Consider the following 20074-nt stretch of genomic DNA (forward strand, 5'->3'; position numbering starts at 1 on the left):
GAGAGACGATCTCCACCAGCTCTGTCTTTTAAAGCTATGCTTCCTGGCTAACATTGTGTCTCCCTGCACTTGAGTGTCCCCATGTAAGACGTCTCGTGTAGAGAGACTCTTAAGTTATATAACATTGTAGAACAGTAAAAGGAGGTCTGGGGAATACTCTTGCTGTAAACACAATTAGAGCATTAAACACATGTTCTGTTCCTATGGGAGGGTTCAGTGCACTTGCAGTGGGAAACGGATCATTGGTAGAACACCTGGACCGCATGCCGAAGATCCCAGGATCAATCCACAGCATTTCCAGTTAAAAGGATCAGGCGGTAGGTGATGTACAAGACTTCTGCCTGAGCCCCTAGAAAAGCTGCTGTTGCTCCCCAGAGGATTTACTGCTGTTTTTGACAGTATCGCCTTGATCTTCTGAAAGCAAAACTGGCTGCAGAGTCCTTAATAGACGGCTAATGATGTGATAGCTGGAAGGATCAATTTTATACCACAAGGTGGCAGCACAACAAAGGGAAAGATGGCAAGACCCACTGAAAATGCAGGTATCTTACTTTCTGCATTTGCCAGAAATCTCTCCCTTTTTCTGTGTTTTTAACCACAGCCTGACGTGCACAAATTTAGCACACAAAGTTTTCTTCATTGTTCTATCTCCCCGTACAGAAAAACTTCACATCTACAGCTAGGCATGTAAGATTACCATTATAGGTACAAAAGCAGGGGCCAGTAAAAGAAAATTGCTGTCCCAACTACCCCTTATAAAACAAGCCGTAATGCTTAGAAAATTACAACAGCTGTTGTAGCCCTTCCCCAAGAACCCACATAGTTGTTAGCATCTCGGAGGGGTCGCTTGCCCCGGGCACCGCCAAAGAGAGGATGGCAGGTGTGGCTGCTGGCTGGAAGTGTGCAGAGCTGGCAGCAGTGGCACAAGCCGGAGGACTGTGCCGGAGGCATGTGCCGGAGGACTGGGAGGTTGCCCACATCACCCTGGTCACCTGCCGTGCTGACGGGGTGGCTGGCCTGCTAGGTGCTGAGCTGGCCCACTTGCAGTGGCTGCTGACCAAGAGGGCACAGAGCTGAGGGCGGCAGCACGGGCAGCTCTGTGGGAGGGCTGGGAAGCTGCCCATGCCACCCTGGCTGCCTGCTGCACCAATGGAGTGGCTGGCTCGTTGGGCACCAAGCTGGCCCTCCAGCTCCTGCAGTGGTTGCTGGCTAGGAGTGCACTGTCAGGTAATGAGCGGGGAGGTGAGCAGCCCGAATCATGGGAGTGCTCCCGGGGGGGGGGGCACACCCAGCACGATGATGTTACTTCCTGGAAGTGACATCATCACGTGGTCCTGGGAGCACGTGTGCTTTGTGAGTGCGCGCGCGTGTGGTGACGGGGGCACCACTGGCCAGGATTTTCCCCGGGTGCCTGGAATCCATACTACGCCACTGGGATCAAGCTAAACATATAGGTTTTCAAGTTAAGTCTGGATTCTTCAGACCCAACTCAGGTTTTCCACAGCCACACAGCAGCTGTGGGGAATGGCTAATTAAAATAAAGAAGAGCCCAAACAGCCTCAGAACTCCACCATGGGGGAAGGAAGAGCTCCTCCCCACCAAGCTGTGTCCAAATAGCATGGGGGAAGGTCCCCCCCCTGTTTTTACTTCTCAACATGCATAGAATACTCCATGTGGAACAGCAAAAACAGAGACCCCCCCCTCACTTGCTATTTTGGAAAATGGCTTGAGGGGGGAGGCAGGAGCTCATCCTCTTCCCACAGTGGCTTTCCGGGGCTGTTTGGGCTCTCTTTTATTTTTAAACAACCTGCATATCTAGCTTGACCCTGAGTCACAAAGCTCACTGGGTGACCTGGGGCCAATTGCAGTCTAGTCTACCTCACAAGGTTGTTAGAAGGATAAAATGAAGGAGGGAAGAACTTTGTCCCTAATTTTGCATCCGTGAGTCATACGGTGGCTCTGTGGAGCCACTTCAGGTAGAGAAACCAGTGGAGGCTAAAAGCCCCCTTCACTTACACTGCGGTTCTGATCCACATCAGCCCCCCCCCCCAACCCTGAAATAAACGCAGAGAGTTCTTTTCACAGCATGCCCAGGGTTAAGTCTGGTTTGGTCTTTTGGAGGCAGAATATGGTTTGATATGTGAGGCTTATTTCTGGGGATGCCAGATTGTTTTGAACACGGGAGCATAATTATAGGATGGGGGAGACTTGTCTTGGAAGTAGTATGTGTAAAAAGGATCTAGGGGTCTTAGTAGACCATGCACTGAACATGAGTCAGCAGTGTGATATGACAGCTAAAAAGGCAAATGCAGTTTTGGGCTTTATCAACAGCAGTATAGTGTCCAGATCATGAGAAGTGATGGTGTCACTCTGCTCTGCTCTGGTTAGACCTTACCTAGAGTATTGTGTTCAGTTTGGGGCACCACAATTTAAGAAGGATATAGACAAGCTGGAACGTGTCCAGAGGAGGGCAACAAAGATGGTGAGGGGTCTGGAGACCTAATCCTATGAGGAAAGGTTGAAGGAGCTCGGTATGTTTAGCCTGGAGGTTTTTTGCCATCTTCTGGGCATGGAGCAGAGGTCACTGGGGGTAGTTGTGAATTTTCTGCATTGTGCAGGGGGGGTGGACTGGATGACCCTCTAAGTGCCTGATTTAGTATCAGGCATCTTCATGTGTTGAAATCAATGGACTTAGAATGGAGAAACTTTGCACTGCTGAGCCCCAATTCTCAGTTAGCCAGAGCTAGTCTGAGGCAGGTCACAGTCTCTCAGTATGGCTTACGTACCATACAGGGTCGTTGTACATGAATGCGCACAGTTCTTTTTATCCTCAAATCTCCCCAAGCTCTTTGGAGGAAGTATACAATACTTTCCCCATTTCTTTAAATAAAAGGAAGGAAGGAACTGCTAGCCAAAAGTGGTGCTAAGCAATCAAAGAGATTTGAGATAAATAGCAAATTAGCCTTCCACCTGACCCAGGGTTGACTTACCATCTTCAAAGGACTGAGTAAAAAGCATGTGAAAAACTTATGCGGTACAGTAAATTGGTTTTAAATGCCATTCACAAAGAGAATTGAAGGATTCTGTTGCTGGGGTGCTGGGAACCTTTGCCTCCGAAGAAACAAGGCTGAAGTATCCTTTATACTCAGTATGAAAGAAAAGTGATTAACTGTTCTCCTTGCATGCAACTGAGTCTTGTATGGAAATGTTGGCATTATCGCCAGAGCCTTCTAAGGAGGAAAAAGATTTAAAAAGAAAAAATGATCGAGATCACTGTGAGTCCCTGGAGGAAGGATGAAACCAGCTACTAGTATGGAGTAAGCACCAAAGTTGATGGTTTTGTTAAAATGTGACACCCTACGAGCAGGGCTTTTTTTCTGGGAAAAGAGGTGGTGGAACTCGGGACCGCACAATGACATCACTTTGTGTCAGCTGGAACCAGGGGGAAGTTTTTTAAAGTTTAAATTGCCCTCAGCAAAAATGGTCGCATGGCCGGTGGCCCCACCCCCTGATCTCCAGGCAGAGGAGAGTTTAGATTGCCCTTCGCCTAAACTCCCCTCTGTCTGGAGATCAGGGGGCGGGGCCACTGGCCATGTGACCATTTTCAAGAGGTGCTGGAACTCCGTTCCACCGTGTTCCCGTTGAAAAAAAGCCCTGCCTACAAGTCAGTTTATTCTTGACATCGCAACTCTTATTTTGGACATAAGGGGCCAGGAAACATGTGCTGAATGGGGTTGGAGTGCTGTTTCCTGGTGAAAAAGGCCCTCCCTTTTCAACCAAACACAGATCAGGAACAGGGCTCCGATCTCTGGGTTGGGAAATTTCAGGAGTTTGGGGGGGGGGGGTGGAGCCTGTGGAAGGTGGAGTTTGGGGAGGGGAGGGACCTCCGCAGGGTACAATGCCGTGACCCCACCCTCCAAAGCAGCCATTTTCTTGAGGGCACTCTCCACCACTACCACCAGTGAATTTACTTCAGTGCCATATGCAGGCAGGAGTCTGTGCTCCTTCAGTGCTTCTGGTGTCCTGCACATGCAACATGAACCAAGACTGCACGTCGGAGGTTTGGGCATTGTTGCAAAAGAATCCGGATACGATGCAAACGAGCTCTGTCCTTGTTACCTACTGAAGGTAACAGTAGGTAGGTAACAGTATTGGAAGCAATGTCATTTACACGATCAAGATAGCAAAGGTGTCATCCTTACTGAGCACAAAACTCACGTGAGAAGATGCTATCTTTTGTGGGTTTTTTTGCGACGTTGCGCCCCGTTCCGGATGAAGATGAGTAGTGTGGAAACAGCCTAGGTGGGCCACTTCCTATGAGTCCACCTATCCAAGTTATGGTTACTCATTGTATGCCGAGGCCTGGAGTTGTCCCAGAATTACAACTGGTCTCCAGACTACAAACATCAGTTCTCCTCGAGGAAATGGCAGCTATGGAGAGGGAATGCTATGTCATCACATCTCCCCTGAGTCCCTTCACCTCTCCAAACTTCAACTTCCCCAGGCATCAACCCCCCAAATCTCCAGGAATTTCCCAAACCAGAGTTGGCAAGCCTAATTTTAACATAGATAACACTCTGCACATGTTCTTCTAGTGAGACGGGCATGCTGGAGACTCTCCTACGGTTGACCGAGCTTTCTGAATCACGTTCATTGGCACGCAAATCTGATGCGAACGATCCATTCTCTTGTAACATGTGCTTTGATGAGAACGGTTGTGAAATGATTCACAAAAGTTGTGGACGTGGAAAAAGCTTTTCTGGATTTGTTAGCTTTGTTGGTGGCTGGAGGGAAGGGAGTCATGTTACATCTGTGAAATGAAGGTCTCGTTGGTTTAATAATATCCCCCCTGCTTTGTTTTGGCTCTCTTGAAGGCCTTACCCCAGAACTCTTCCACGATGCCACCTGCCACTTCCTCTGTGACGGAGTCTTATACACGGGTTCAGTACTGTAAGTGGCCCTGCGAGTGCCCCAAGACACCTCCTGTGTGCCAGGCGGGAGTCAGCCTGCTGACGGACGGTTGCGAATGCTGCAAGGTGTGTGCCAAGCAGGTCGGAGAGAACTGCACCGAAGCCGACAACTGTGACTTCCACAAGGGCCTGTACTGTGACTACAGCAGAGACAGACCTAGGTACGAAATAGGAGTGTGTGCACGTAAGTGACGTACATATATTCTTGCCCTAGATACTGAACTCTGGCAGTCCCCGTCTGCTCTTAGGCTTCTCTCTTAAAAGATAACAACTAAAGTGGGCTCTTTACAAAAATATCATAATTTTGGATCCAGATTTCAGGGAGGCCAGCCACTCATTTTAATTGTTACAGTCCTTAGACCAGACATACGTAAAAAATACATCATTAAAAGCCACATAATTTAAAACATAATTTAAAAACATTAAAAACATTTAAATAAGATAATAAGCGGGGCTTTTTTTCTGGGAAAAGAGGTGGTGGAACTCAGTGGGTTGCCCTCGGAGAAAATGGTCACATGGCTGGTGGCCCCGCCCCCTGATCTCCAGACAGAGAGGAGTTTAGATTGCCCTCCGCGCCGCTCGGTGGTGCAGAGGGCAATCTAAACTCCCCTCTGTCTGGAGATCAGGGGGCGGGGCCACCAGCCATGTGACCATTTTCAAGAGGTTCTGGAACTCCGTTCCACCGCGTTCCAGTTGAAAAATAGCCCTGATAATAAGAATGTAAAACTATTTAACAGTAATATTACAATCTAAATATCATAAAATTTCCTTAGCCTGCCATACAGAAACTGGCTATTTGATATGTAGTCTTGGCATCTCTATTGGATAGAAGAAGCTCAAGTCTAGCTTTTTCTGAAAGGTCCATTTTTTTTTCTAACAGCGGGGTAATAAACTTATTGTGTGCCACCTTATAGTACGGACATGTAAAAAACATCTGTTCCATGGCCTCAACCTCCCTTAGCTGACAAGTACAAAACCTTTCAGTAAAAGGAATATTCTTGTACTTGCCTTCGAGAACGAACCTTGCCAAAGCGAAGGCTCTAGGGAGGCCACCCGTTTTGTAATCCTGAATTTTCAGGAGTGTCGTTACTCTTTTGGGATTCTGTTTTGGGTATTCTTTTTTCTGATTTTGGAATTTCAAGAACATTTTTATGGGGGAATCAATTTGGGGACATGGGGAGCTTTTAAAAAACCAAATAGCACGGAGAACCTAGTCCTCCCCCCATCCTGTTAAACAGGGGACTGTCATATATGCCTCCTGCATATCTGCCATGAATGTATATGGGCTCTGCCTCTGGTCTCTGAGAGTATGGGAAGTTCTTTATTGCTGCAATGCCAGCAGGTTATCTCGCAAATGTTTACTTTCTCTTTCTCGCTCTGCTGAGCCAGTGTCCTTGACTACTAGCTGAAACTGGCTCAAAATGTATCCTTCTTGAGAACGAAAGATAAGTTCACTTTTCTCACTGTCTGCTCTAAAACAATGTCTCACTCCAACCCCATCTCCCCCATTAATGGTCCTCTTTCCCAAGGCGGGAAGATTCCCTATAACTAACATTGCTAGCCCCACATACGTCACTTCTGCCAATTCCACTGTCTAAGCGCCTTGTACTGAATGGATCTCTAATAAAGTTACTTCAACTGGAACACCTGTGTGTTAACTATGGAGAACTTGGGGATCTAACTGACAGGGACTGCCAGGGACTCTTGAATTTAAAGCTGCTCTCACTGCTTCCTGCTTAGTAAATTCCACCTTTTTCGTAACAATTTTGATTGGCATTGTTAAGTTATCCAAGAAATTGGGCCTGTGGTTTACCACCCAAGCACTCCAAATGGGGTGCCAAGCCAGCTGGGGTGAAAATGAACAGAGAAAGATCTTCTCTTATGCTTCCTACTGGGGCTGTATCAAGCATCGTGCCAAGGAAGTGCCTCTGCAGCCCCTTTGATGGATCTTGCCCAGCACAAGAGAGGGTGTGAACCCTTCTCTGCCAACACCCATCTAGGATTCATCCAAGACAGGCTGCGGAGATGCTTCCTCTGCATCCTGCCTCGGATGGATCCTGGGGTGGCATGAAAGGTGTGTGAATTCTTTCATGCCGTTGTTGCCCATCTGGGATCCAGCGAAGGCACAATCCAGAGGTTCTTCATCTGCAACTGACTTGGAACTTTCTGGGGCAGCAAGGAAGGGGGTGCTTGGAGTGGCTTAAGAGTTTTTCTCTCTCGCAGGGACCTAAAACAGCTTGCAGTGTTGTTCTCCCTTCTTCATCCCAACAAAAACCCTATGAGGTAGATTCGGCTGAGAGTGAGTGGCTGGCCCAACCAGGATCGAGACAAAAGAATTTCCCTTTCCTGGGTTGGAACAATTGCTGGTTCAGGGCAATAAAAGTAAACTTCAGGTCCAGGAGCATCTTAAAGACCCACAGCATTCGAGGGTGAGATTTCCAAAGCCAAAGCTCCCTTTTTCGGATACATTTGCAGTGCAATCCTAAGCAGAGTTACTCCAGCCTAAGCTCATTGAAATCAACTGGCTTCGACTGGAGTAACTCTGTCTAGGATCGCACTCCTAGAAACGGAAGTACGTAGGGTTTCTAATTCAGCCAGATGATGGTAGGAGCATTTAAAGTACCTACCTTCTAGCTGGATAAAACTCTACATACTTTCACTTCTAATTATATCTGACAAATGGAGCTTTGACTCTTGAAAGTTCTGGAAATCTAGTTGATCTTTAAGGTGCTACTGTACCAGAATATTGCTCTTCTACTGCAGACCAACCCAGCTGTTCACCCGCAACGCTCTTATTTTTGGGCAAGATTTGAGTCCATCAGCACCGTAAAGACCAGTTAGATTTCCAAGGGATGAACTTTTGAGAGTCAAAGCTCCCTTCTTCGGATACAATTAGAAGGGGGAGTTTGTGGGTACCTGATGAAAGGAGCTTTAACTCTCAAATGTTCATACCTTGGAAATCTAGTTGGTCTTTAAGGTGCTTCTGGACTTGAATCTCTCTTTTCTACTACAGACCAACACAACTACCCATGTAGACATAAAAGCAGGCCATTTTCATACGTCTTCTCCTCCTCTAGAAAAATAGTGCAAAACTTTCAGAACGACGCGCCTTCATGGTGCGATTTCCTGACATGATTTTGCTTCATGGCACGATGATGTCAGAAAATGCGTCACAAAGCAAAGTCATGATGGAAAATCATGCCACGAAGGCGCGTCGTTCCGTGAGTTTTGTGCTATTTTGCGGGAGAGGAAGATGTGTGAAAACAGCCGTAGTTTCAGGTCATTAAATGTTTGTGTTTAAATGTTTTATTATCAAGAACTACTTTGGCTATCCTTGACATTCTAAAACAGCTCTAACCAATTGTTTGTTTTTAAATGGAGTTTTTGAAAAAATAATAATAAAATGTCTTCCTCGCTGAATAGTTCCTTACAGTTTCGCCTTCTTCCCACAGTTGAATTTGGACTGAAGCTTTTATTATGCACTGATACAGAAAATCCCTCTGCATAGTTTGTCCCGTTTTAGATTTCATTGAAAACTACCAGTTGAATGTCAAATATGGTCTAGCAGAGTATTGGGAACTTGGTTTTGCTTCCAAGCCATGCAAAACAATGGCAAGGCCTGTACAAAAACAAAGACTTGGCTGTAACCGGATATCTGTATAGGGAAGAGTTCTCCTGTGTTGGTTTAAAACCAAACCCAGCTAGCATAAGCCAGCCCTCTGCCAGTTTAAGACATCAAACTTACCTGTGGTGAGTGTGAAAATTATAGGATAACACCAGATCCCATTTTTGTCTATTGCTGAAATGTCATATTCAGAAGCTGTGTGATTCCGCACACGTTGGATAATGCACTTCCAATCCTCTTTGGAGATCATTTGGAACTGAATTTTTCGTGTGCAAAACAAAAAACCCACTTCTAAACGATTGCTAAAGTGCATTGAAAGTGCATTATCCAACGTGTGCGGAATCACATACTGACAGCTTCTGAATATGACATTTCACGAAGAATATCAACTGCCAGGTGTATTGCAGAAACTGAGGTTGTCCACTCCAGGTTGGGAAAATACATACTTGGCTAATCCTGGAATTTCAGGAAAAATGGAAAGCGGTTTTTGATCATGTCACTGAAAATTAAGAATAACTAGGAACAATTATCAGTAATATAGATTAGTTATCAAATTTCTTACTTAAAACTTTGACCATAAATGTATCTTAATATATGTAAGTATCATTATAGTTTGTAGAAAGTGTCTTAAAAAATTAATGAAGGGGATTGTGGGGAGAATACTTAGTGTTTTATGTATTCTCTTTTATATAACAACAACAACAACAACTGAGCTTATATACCCCTCTTCTAGACAGATTAGTGCCTTGCTCAGATCAGAGAACAAGTTAGTATTATTATCCCCGCAATACAGCTGGGGAGCTGAGGCTGAGAGGCTTACCCAAGGCCACCTACTGAGCTCATGACAGTAGAGGGATTTGAACCAGCAGAGTTCTGATCCTCAACCAAACCACTTAACCACTGCGCTACAGCAGCATATAACTATCTCTGTTCTACACAACTGTTAGATAACCCCTTTTTTCTATCTGTATCCCCTCCTACTATTATTCTGTTTTTCAAAATAAAAATGTTATATTGCAAAAATAAAATATCACGATTTACTCCTATATATACGACTGCATATTCTGTCCAAAATAAAATTTTATTGGGCCCAAGGCTGGTTGTTGTTGTGTTGTGGAAGCACAAAACACATCAGGTTGCGCTTCCATTTAGAGCATGCTGTATCTTTTACAACCAGCTTTTCACATCTGTTTCCCTTCTCTCCTCTCTTGCTCCTTCCACAGAAATTGCCGGGGTGGGCTGCCTTCTCAATGGGGTCAGGTACAAGAACGGCGAGACGTTCCAGCCCAACTGCAAATACAACTGCAGTTGCATCAACGGGGCCGTCGGCTGCATCCCGATGTGCAGAGGCTCCAAGCCGCCCCTGATGTGGTGCCCCACCCCCAAACTGGTTAAGATGACCGGTCAGTGCTGTGAGCAGTGGGTTTGCGACTATTCGAAGAAAATCAGGAAGACGTCCCCACGACACATCGCCTCGCCAGGTATTGGCGGTGTTGGTCGGGAGAATGCATCAGTATAAAGCAAAACTTAGATGGATCGAGTCCTGCATGCTGTTTCCCACAGTCCTGGTGCCTCTAGGAAACCCACAAGCAGAAGATTGAAGGAAACGGCCCTCCCCAATGTTGCCACCCACAGCCACTGGCTTTCAGAGGTCTACTGCCTTTGGACTGTTAGCAGATGTATGTGAGCTCGCAGAAGGCTAGTCCTCAGGGTTAATTAATAGTTAATGATTAATAATAAAAAATAAATAATAAAATAATTAATAATTAGTAAATGCTAAAGCAACAGAGGAGAGATACAAAAACTTCTGCTCACACCCCTTCTGCTATAGTTTTGTTTATATCTTTCCCCCATTGTTTTGACATTTATCAGTTTCTTTCCTGTACCTTAAAAAGAGCCCTGTGGTGCAGAGTGGTAAGTGGCAGTACTGCAGCCCAAGCTCTGCTTACGACCTGAGTTCGATCCTGGCGGAAGCTGGGTTCAGGTAGCTGGCTCAAGGTTGACTCAGCCTTCCATCCTTCCGAGGTCAGTAAAATGAGTACCCAGTTTCCTGGGGGTAAAATGTAGATGACTGGGGAAGGCAATGGCAAGCCACCCTGTAACAAAAAGTCTGCCAAGAAAATGTGATGTGACCCCCCTCCTCCATGGGTCAGTAATGACTTAACTTTTTCCTATACCTTATTTGGAGAGGTTGAATAAATTCATTTTCCTTCTACACCTGTATGCTTACTGCTTTCACATCCTAAAGAACCTTTTGCCTCTTGGCAAAACAACAGGATAAAAATTTACTAAATCATATCAGTAAACGATAGTCTCTTCTTAAAGCTATAAATGCATCATCAGACCAGTTTTGCATTGCACCATTTAATTATGTACTGTGAGAAGAAACACCAGCTTTTCTCTGTTCAAGATCTACTGCCTATCAAAAAGGATGATGGGCCAGCGATCCCAAACGAGGGTGGGAATCGTTCCCAATGCTGGGAATGCTGATCCCATGAAGCCCCCATTGCAGTAAGAAATTGAGGGGAATTGGCACTAGGTGGTGCTGTAACCTATTGAAACATTACAGGTTTTGCATAGGTGAAGTCCCAGGTTCAAACCGTAAAATAGGCTGGGATTGTCACAGCCAATCAGGGAGCGATGCATAGGGACCCATAGCCTGTTTGTTATATGTATGCTTTTTTGCAAACATTGCAAGCTGTCTTGGGAGTTCATGCAAGTCAAAAAACAAACCTATTCTAAATACATAGACAAATAAATGGCAGAGTCGGGATTTGAACTCAAGTCTCTCAGGTCCTAGTCTGGTGTTCTAATCATTATACACCCTGGCTATAGTGCAGTAAAAGTGTATGGATTTTTCAAAAAAAGTAAATGTGTCATTTGACCTTCATTGCAAGTTGCAGGAATATCTAAAACAACCAAGAATATACTGTAAGGCCAATTTGAAACAAATTTAACCCTGTTTTAAAATAAACAAACTAGGCTAGTAGCCTATTAGTAGAAGACTTATTTTAGCCATTTTTCTGTCAGATTCTAAAGTCTTTTCCTCCTGAATTATAACAGAAGTGACATCGCTGGCCAGCGCGCAAGAGTGCATGTGTGGCCATTCCCCTGGCCTGCCTGCCAATGGCAGGCACTCTCCGGTGACCTGCCTCTTCCTACCAATTGCTAGAAAGTGGCAAGCAGAGGCAGGAATTCCTGGGATATTGCCCACCACTGGTGGGCACCTGGGAAGCCTAGATGAGGCCACCCTGGGAGCTTTATAGCTGTGCAGGGAGTTAAAACTGGCCGAATCCAGCACTCCAAGTAGGGTTGCCAGCCTCCAGGTGGTGGTTGGAGATCTCCTGGAATTACAACTGATCTCTAGGTCACATAGATCAATTCCCCTGGAAAAAATGGCTGCTCTGACAGGTTGACACTATGGCATTATATTTTGCTGAAGCCCTTCCTCTCCCCAAACTCCACCCTCTCCAGGCTCTACCCCCCAAATCTCCAGGAATATCCCAACCTGGAGCTGGCAACCCTAACTCAAAGGGTTTTTATTAAAAGAGACATTGACACTGCTCCATGCTGCTGTTCAGTGCAGATTATCCTTCTTAATCCAATGTTCACTCCAATTTACATCTCAGTTCTAACTGTAACGTCAATTCCCACTCCTCGACCAAAACAAAAGGGAAAACAGAAGGCCCATGGGAACATATCCCAATAAAAAATGGAGAAGTCCATCCTGATTCTGGATAGAAAATCCTGATTCTGGATAGAAAATGTACAAGCCCATCCTGATTCTGGATAGAAAATCCTGATACTGGATAGAAAATGGAGAAGTCCATCCTGATTCTGGATAGAAAATCCCGATTCTGGATAGAAAATCCTGATTCTGGATAGAAAATGCACAAGCCCATCCTGATTCTAGATAGAAAATCCTGATTCTGGATAGAAAATGGAGAAGTCCATCCTGATTTTGGATAGAAAATCCTGATTCTGGATGGAAAATGTACAAGCCCATCCTGATTCTGGGTAGAAAATCCTGATTCTGGATAGAAAATGTACAAGTCCATCCTGATTCTGGGTAGAAAATCCTGATTCAGGATAGAAAATAGAGAAGTCCATCCTGATTCTGGGTAGAAAATCCTGATTCTGGATAGAAAATGTACAAGTCCATCCTGATTCTGGATAGAAAATCTGATTCCGGATAGAAAATGTACAAGTCCATCCTGATTCTGGATAGAAAATCTGATTCCGGATAGAAAATGTACAAGTCCATCCTGATTCAGGATAGAAAATCTGATTCCGGATAGAAAATGTACAAGTCCATCCTGATTCTGGATAGAAAATCCGATTCTGGATAGAAAATGTACAAGTCCATCCTGATTCTGGATAGAAAATCTGATTCCGGATAGAAAATGTACAAGTCCATCCTGATTCAGGATAGAAAATCTGATTCCGGATAGAAAATGTACAAGTCCATCCTGATTCTGGATAGAAAATCCGATTCTGGATAGAAAATGTACAAGTCCATCCTGATTCTGGATAGAAAATCTGATTCCGGATAGAAAATGTACAAGTCCATCCTGATTCAGGATAGAAAATGTACAATGATTCTACAATGATAGAAAATGTACAAATGATTCTGGATTAGATGCTCACCTAATTTGCTGTGTTTATTTACTCTGCAGTTTATGAAGGAGAGATTGAAGCTTGGCAGAAGAACTGCATCCCCCACACGTCCTCCTGGAGTCTCTGTTCAAAGTCTTGTGGGATGGGCATTTCCACACGGATCTCCAATGAGAACGACCAGTGCCGCCTGGTGAAGGAGAGCCGGCTCTGTAACATGCGCCCATGTGAGGAGGATATCATCAAACACATTAAGGTATGGCACATGGTCCTCTTTCAGTGTGATGGTATCATCACACAAAGGGCTGGGACTTTGTACGAACAAGGGCATTTTCCTCCGGTGCAAGAAGTTATCCCCTGCCACAAGAGAGGCTTCGATCAGTGCAAGAAGATGGAGGAAAGTGGCGCTGTCGGTGGAGACTTTTTGTAGGGTCCAACTAAGGTTGCCAGATCTGGGTCAGGAAATTCCTGAAGACCTGGGGGTGAAACCTGGAGAGGGCAAACTATGCAAGACTGAATTATTCAGGAGGGCTTTCTATTCAGACTATAGGTCTCTGTCATAGTGAATAGCTCAAAGAGATACCTTGGTAAAGGACAGAGACTGTAGACAAGGCTATTGGGTACTGTCTGCTGATGTAAATATACTCCTACTGGGTAGCTTGACATTGCTAAAGAAAGATGTCATGTTAATTACTTAAGCTTTAATTCAGAAAGGTTTCACCTATATGTTCGGCTTTATGCTGCTTTTCAAATTTGCAGATATCGTACCCTATTGTATCTGTTTTCATTGAATGCTCTTTCAATCATACTGTATTTTTGCTCTGTGATTGTCCTAGCTATCGATTATATTGTACTCACTGGCAGTACGTAATCTGCCTTGGATCTCAGTGACAAAGGTGGACTATAAACAAACAACCACCTTAGCAAGTGTGTTATAAAGTCTACCTTGCAAAGAAAACATTTTCTCCAGGGTAAATTACAATCTGAAGCTCGGTTGTAATTCTGGGAGACCTTCATGCCCACCAGAAAGTTGGCAACTTTAGAGCCAACCAATGCATGGATTAATAAGTGAAACTTGAATGTATTTTGTAATATTAAGCATAAATAATCCAAGATCATTTAAACACAGATTTGAGGGGGCCTTTTGCATGCAGAGCAAATGCTCTACCACGGAGCCATGGCCCATTTTGACTAGGGTTACCGACCTCCAGGTGAGGTCTGAAGATCTCCCAGAATTACCCCTGAATTCCACACTACTGAGATCATTTCCCCTGGAGAAAGTGGCAGCTTCGTAGGCTAGACTCTATGGCATGATGGTCCACTGAGGTCCTTCCCTTCCCCAGGCTCCACCCCTAAATCTCCAGGAATGTCCCTACATAGAGTTGACAACTCTTCTTTTGACTGAGTGCTGTCTTCTTCTGCTCTTTTTAAACCTGCTCCTTCTAGCCTGATAAGAAATGCCTAGCAGTGTACAGGAGAGACGAGCCGATGAACTATACCCTCTCTGGCTGCGTGAGCAAGACTGCCTACAGGCCGAAGTACTGCGGAGTCTGCGTGGACAATAGGTGCTGCACGCCATACAAGTCGAAAACCATCGAAGTCAGCTTCGAGTGCCCAGATGGAACTGAATTTTCCAGGAAAATCATGTGGATCAACGCCTGCTTCTGCAACCTGAGCTGCAAAAACCCCAATGACATCTTTGCCGATTTGGCTCATTTTCATGATTATTCTGAAATTGCTAATTAAGTGGGTCCAATGCAGCGGTGTGTGTGTGTGTCTGCGTGGGGGGAACTCCCTTCTAAATCCTACCCCATTATCGCTCTGATTTTACAGAGAATCAAAATAAAAGAAAATCTTTTTTTTTTCAGCCCATGCACATGAAAGAAAGTAATTGGGGCATCCTGGTGTACTTTGCTTTTTTTTTTAAAGGGCTTAAGTTGCCATTGGTTCATCCTACTATTTTTAGAGTCGTCTTAATAAGCAGGATTTTCAGCTTGATGGAGATCTCTGCCGGTAGCCCAGTTACCCAGTGTTTCTGTTTTACGAAGGAGTTTTAAAAAGAATAGCTACAATAGCAGGCGTGGGACTTGGCCTTGTTCCAAAAAATCAGTAGAAAAATGCACCCTCTGCAATCTATCGGCCACGTTTCCTGAACATACTTATTGCAATGAATGACACCCCACAGTGTGCTGGAAGAATTTCCTAGCAGCCTGGACTTATTGTCTGTAGCAGCTCAGAGAACATACATCTCTGCAGGCAGGGGAAACTACCAGTGGATTCAATTAGACTACCATGAAAAGATTACAAGTGATTTTCTCCTGTTTTATATACCAATCTGTCTTTACTGGAAAACGCACTGGGCCTATGACTTGTTTTGCACTTTGGCTGTGCTTCCCACATCCAACAATTTGCCAGCCAGTGCCCTGTGGTGCAATCTCATGTGAAGTGGGTGGTGCCACTCATGTAGATCTTGCCCACCCATGGAGGAAGGAGAGATTCCCATGATCCACCTATGTATGTGTTTATTTCACACACATTCCCAACAGCATGGAATAGCAACCCTGGGAAGTAACTGTAGGCCAAGTGGGGAAATTCCTGGAGATTTTGGGGGGTGGAGTCTGGGGAGACCAGGGTTTGAGGAGGGGAGAGACCTCAGCAGTGTATTAATCACCTTCTAAAACAGCCATTTTCTCCAGGGGAATTGATCTCCAAGGCCTGGAGATCACTTGTAATTCCAGGAGATCTCCAGCCACCACCTGGAGGTTGGAAACCCTACTGTAGAGCTTCAGGTAGCAAGCCAGGCCCCTTGATTTAGGGTTGCTCCATTAATCTGTTTTCAGCACTGAGGGTTGTGTCTTTGACTACGTGGTGTTTTACTGAAGACAAGCCCTTCTAGCACATGCAAAATGCTCTCAACCCGTCTTTGAGTACCTCTCCCACCAACGATTTTGCAGGCCCTTTTGACACGAGATCTGTCAGCTATAATATGTCGGGTTACCAACTCCAGCTTGGAAAATTCCTGGAGATTTGGGGGCACTGCCTGGAGGAGGTGGAGTCTGGGGAGGGGAGGGAGATCAGTGGAATGTGAAGCTATAGACTCTGCCCTCCAAAGCTCCCATTTCCTCCAGGGATGCTGATCTCTCTAATCCAGAGATCAGTTGCAGTTTCAGTAGATCTCCAGTTTGCACCTTGATCCATGGGAGAAAGGGGAAGGGGATAAATATAGAAAATGCACGGTTTTAGTATCACACCAGATACACACGGAGCTCAGGTTTTCTAGCACCTTTAGCAGTTAATGTTCAGGCACGTAGTTGAATCAAAGATCTTTGGCTTGACAAGCAAAGGTATTCCCTTGCTTGCTTGACTACTCAGAAGTAGAGATGGGCACGAACAGAAAAAAAATGAATATGATGTTTGTTGTTCGTTGCCATCCATGAACAGGGACTCATGAAGAACCACGAACATGGCCCTGTTCATGAACATGTTCATTTTTCGTTGTTCGTGGGGGGCAGCAGGCCCTCCTCCAGCCATCAAGATCCCTACCACACCACTCCCAGAAACCTGACTTGAGTAGGCACCAGGAAATGTACTAATAATAAATAATAGCTTGGCCCCAGAGCCTGGCAGCAGCACTGGAACCGGAAGGAGTAGATCCCTACCGCACCACTCCCAGAAACCTTACCTGAGCAGACAGCAGGAAAGGTATCAGTAATAAATAATAGCTTGGCCCAGAGCCTGGCAGCAGCCCTGGAACTTGAAGGGGTAGATCCCTATCCCACCACACAAAGAAAATTCAAGCTCCAATGCACTCTCGCTATCAAAATGCCAACAGCAACTGTCTCTCCCTCACTGTCTGCAAAACCAGAGCTGGGAGCCCCCCTCCCCCCTGCTCTTTGCTTCCTTGTAACAAATTTGGAATGCCGTACTTGGAAGGAAGACCTGCCTATCAAGCTCAATTGGGCTTAGATTGGGGTTTCCAGGGCAACAGCAGGAGTTCATACAGAGTTCAGGCAGTCCCTGCCTCCGGTTGCCAAGGGAATTGATTGCAGGTGCCAGATTGTCTGGCGCAACGAACAGCAACGAACGAGGCTTGCAACGGCCACCTGTTAGTTTAGAATGGGGCCTAACGAACAGCTTGTTTGCAAACAGCAGATTGGGCTGTTCATGGCTTTTTTTTGGTTCGTATTGCTGATCATGCCCATCTCTGCTCAGAGGTTGTCCATATATAAAGGGATGGTTTCTGTCTGTAACATCCAGCGATTACTGATGTGTAAATGGGCCATTAGAAATCCCACCGGTAGAGCTTGACTAGTGCCATGTTATCTCAGACATGCCTTCCAACAAAGCCATATTATAAGGCTGACCAACCTCCAAGAGGAGGCAGGGATTCTCTCAGAATTACAACTGCTCTTCAGACTACAGAGATCTTTCCCCTTGGAGAATATGGCAGCTTCAGAGGGCTGACTCTAGGATGCACCACAGATTCTATTTGAAATACCTGCTGAAATTCCCTTCTCCTTAGGCATTGCCCCCAATTCTCCAGGAATTGTCCAGGCCAGAGTTGGCAACCTTAAATACAAGACTGCAACGCTTATGCTATACATGTAAGCTAGCTATGCACTACCAGAGCGGAGGCTGCTTGAGGGCCTTATTATATAAGGTATGTTTGTCAACCTCTAGGCAGGGCCTGAAGATCTCCGGGAATTAAAACCAGTTGCTGGACCACAGAGATTAGGTCCCCTGAAGAAAATGGCTGCTTGGGAGGGTGGAATTTATGGCATTATATCCCACTGAGATCCCTCCTCAGGCCCCACCCCAAATCTCCAGGAATTTCCCTCACCTAGAGCTGGTAACCCTAACAAGAGACATGTAATGTCTCGCGGGGAAGGCGGACTATAAATCTAAACAACAACAACAATGCAACTCGAGTCAAGGCTAATCTAATCTACATTACACGTCTCCTTAGAATACAGTCCATACAAGGTTTATTGCTTTGGGAAAGATCCAGAGGAGTTAGCCATGTTAATATGTAGTAGCAAAATAGTAAAGTGTCCAGTAGCTCCTTTAAGACTAACCAACTTGATTGTAGCATAAGCTTTCAAGAGCCACAGCTCTCTTCGTCAGATCTGACAAAGAGAAAGCTTATGCTACAATCAAGTTGGTTAGTCTTAAAGGTGCTACTGGACTCCTTTACTATTTTGCCTTGGGAAGGAAATTGATACTCTTTATTAAAGAAATCCTTACTCTAATAGCAACAGCCAGCTAGTTAGCTAGAATGCTGGTCTAATTCAAGGATGGACAGAGATTCAGAGAACACATGTTGGTTGCTCCCTTGAAAATTAAAGAGAGAGAACAAAGAAGTGGCCAGAAGGAAAAATGTCGCTGAGAATAGCGGTCTGAGATCAAAGTGACAGCAGCAGAACAAACAAAGGCAGGGATACAGTTTGGCCTGTCTATCTTACTAGTTTTACTGCAGCGTCTTAAATACTGGTGTGCTTGATGCAAATAGATTTTGGAGGTGAAGGACAGCACCGCTAGGTTTCCCAGCACTACCTTGACAAAAGCTAGGAGATTATAGGGGCAATGTCTGGAGAGGATGAAGTTTGGTGAGGATTTGATGTCATTTCCTGGCGATGTTCTAGGCTGCATCCCCTAGTTTCTTTACCATAAAGACTAGGGGAAATTCCTAGGGAATCACTATGTAGAGGCCATTTTTTTCTTCTGCTCCTCAATTCCTTGGGGGTAGAAAATTGGGGTTGGAGGCTGGCAATTCCCCACCACTGGTGGGCAAACAGGAGGCCTACTTCCAACAACACTTAAAGCTAAATGACATGTTCCATATAGTTTCTCCCACGAGGACAAATGCAGCAGGAAAGAGCAAATTTGAACCTAAATAGCAGGCAGGGAAAGTACCAACCAGTCCCCACCTCCCTTCTATGCTCATCCGCAGACACCAACAGCTGCTTTGCAGTAGAAGAATCTAAGAGCGCATAGTGTTGACACTAAGACAGTCCAGTGGACCATCAGGCATGGGACTCTACTCTGAGTAGCAGCATATCCCTAGAGTCGCAAGCAAGGATTCTCCATTCTACCAGCTCAGAACCTTTGGTCTGGCATTGCCGGGAATTGAAATGGCAACCTTCTATGTGCCAAGCAGGCGCTCTCCGGTTGAGCCACAACACTTCTCTGTAGCTCACTGGTCCAACCAACAGAGTATTGTCTTCTCTGGCGGCATCTCTCCAATGCCCCATGAAGAGAAACATCTTGCTTGACTCATGCTAAGATCCTTATGTGAGAAATGCTGAAGACGGACCCTGGAGCCTTCGGAATGCAAATCATGTGCTATGGCCCCTTCCCAAAACCTCCACAGCCAGCGTAGCATTTCAGTTACCAAATGCATGGGAAAGTCTGGTGATCTGACCAAGTAAAGCTGCACAGGAGCTCTGGAATACTGTGGTGTTAAATGTGTGTGTGTAGCTCTGAATCCAGGCAGTCACAACTCTGCTACATAACAGGAATCTGGCAGCAAGAGAAAGCCCCGTGATTGTCTCCTGCTGCCCAGACATCATAACAAAACACTGGCTAGGCTGAGCACATGCCCTATTCATTGAGTTCTGAAAGTCGCTATTGTGATCCAGCGCATGAGATCTCAGCATGCGGCAAATGCCAAGAGACAAAAGCTTTTTTTCACCCCCCCCTCCCTTCTAAACAATGTTCCTAAAGGTGAGATGTTAACAGCAGGGCTGAAAAGAACAGCTCCTTTGCAACAGAAATTAATTGAGCAAGAAATTCCTTGCTCCACCATCGGCTGGAGGGAGACAAGAGCTCCAAGGAGAGTGCGGGAAGGATTTGAACGAAGGAATGT

The 20074-nt window shown here is 45.4% G+C and overlaps 1 protein-coding gene across 1 annotated transcript in view; it reads left to right on the plus strand.

Annotated features, from left to right (window-relative positions):
- The window catches only part of CCN4 (cellular communication network factor 4), a 48457-nt gene extending 33381 nt beyond the window's left edge, over positions 1–15076 (plus strand). The window contains exons 2-5 of the mRNA XM_054985218.1: positions 4875–5154; positions 9819–10076; positions 13272–13465; positions 14656–15076. Coding sequence (XP_054841193.1) covers positions 4875–5154; positions 9819–10076; positions 13272–13465; positions 14656–14955 — 1032 coding nt within the window. The 3' untranslated portion in view covers positions 14956–15076. The remainder of the gene's footprint in view (positions 1–4874; positions 5155–9818; positions 10077–13271; positions 13466–14655) is intronic.
- The last annotated feature ends 4998 nt before the right edge of the window (positions 15077–20074 follow it).

Source organism: Eublepharis macularius, chromosome 7, assembly GCF_028583425.1.
Source record: "Eublepharis macularius isolate TG4126 chromosome 7, MPM_Emac_v1.0, whole genome shotgun sequence".
Lineage (NCBI taxonomy): Eukaryota > Metazoa > Chordata > Lepidosauria > Squamata > Eublepharidae > Eublepharis > Eublepharis macularius.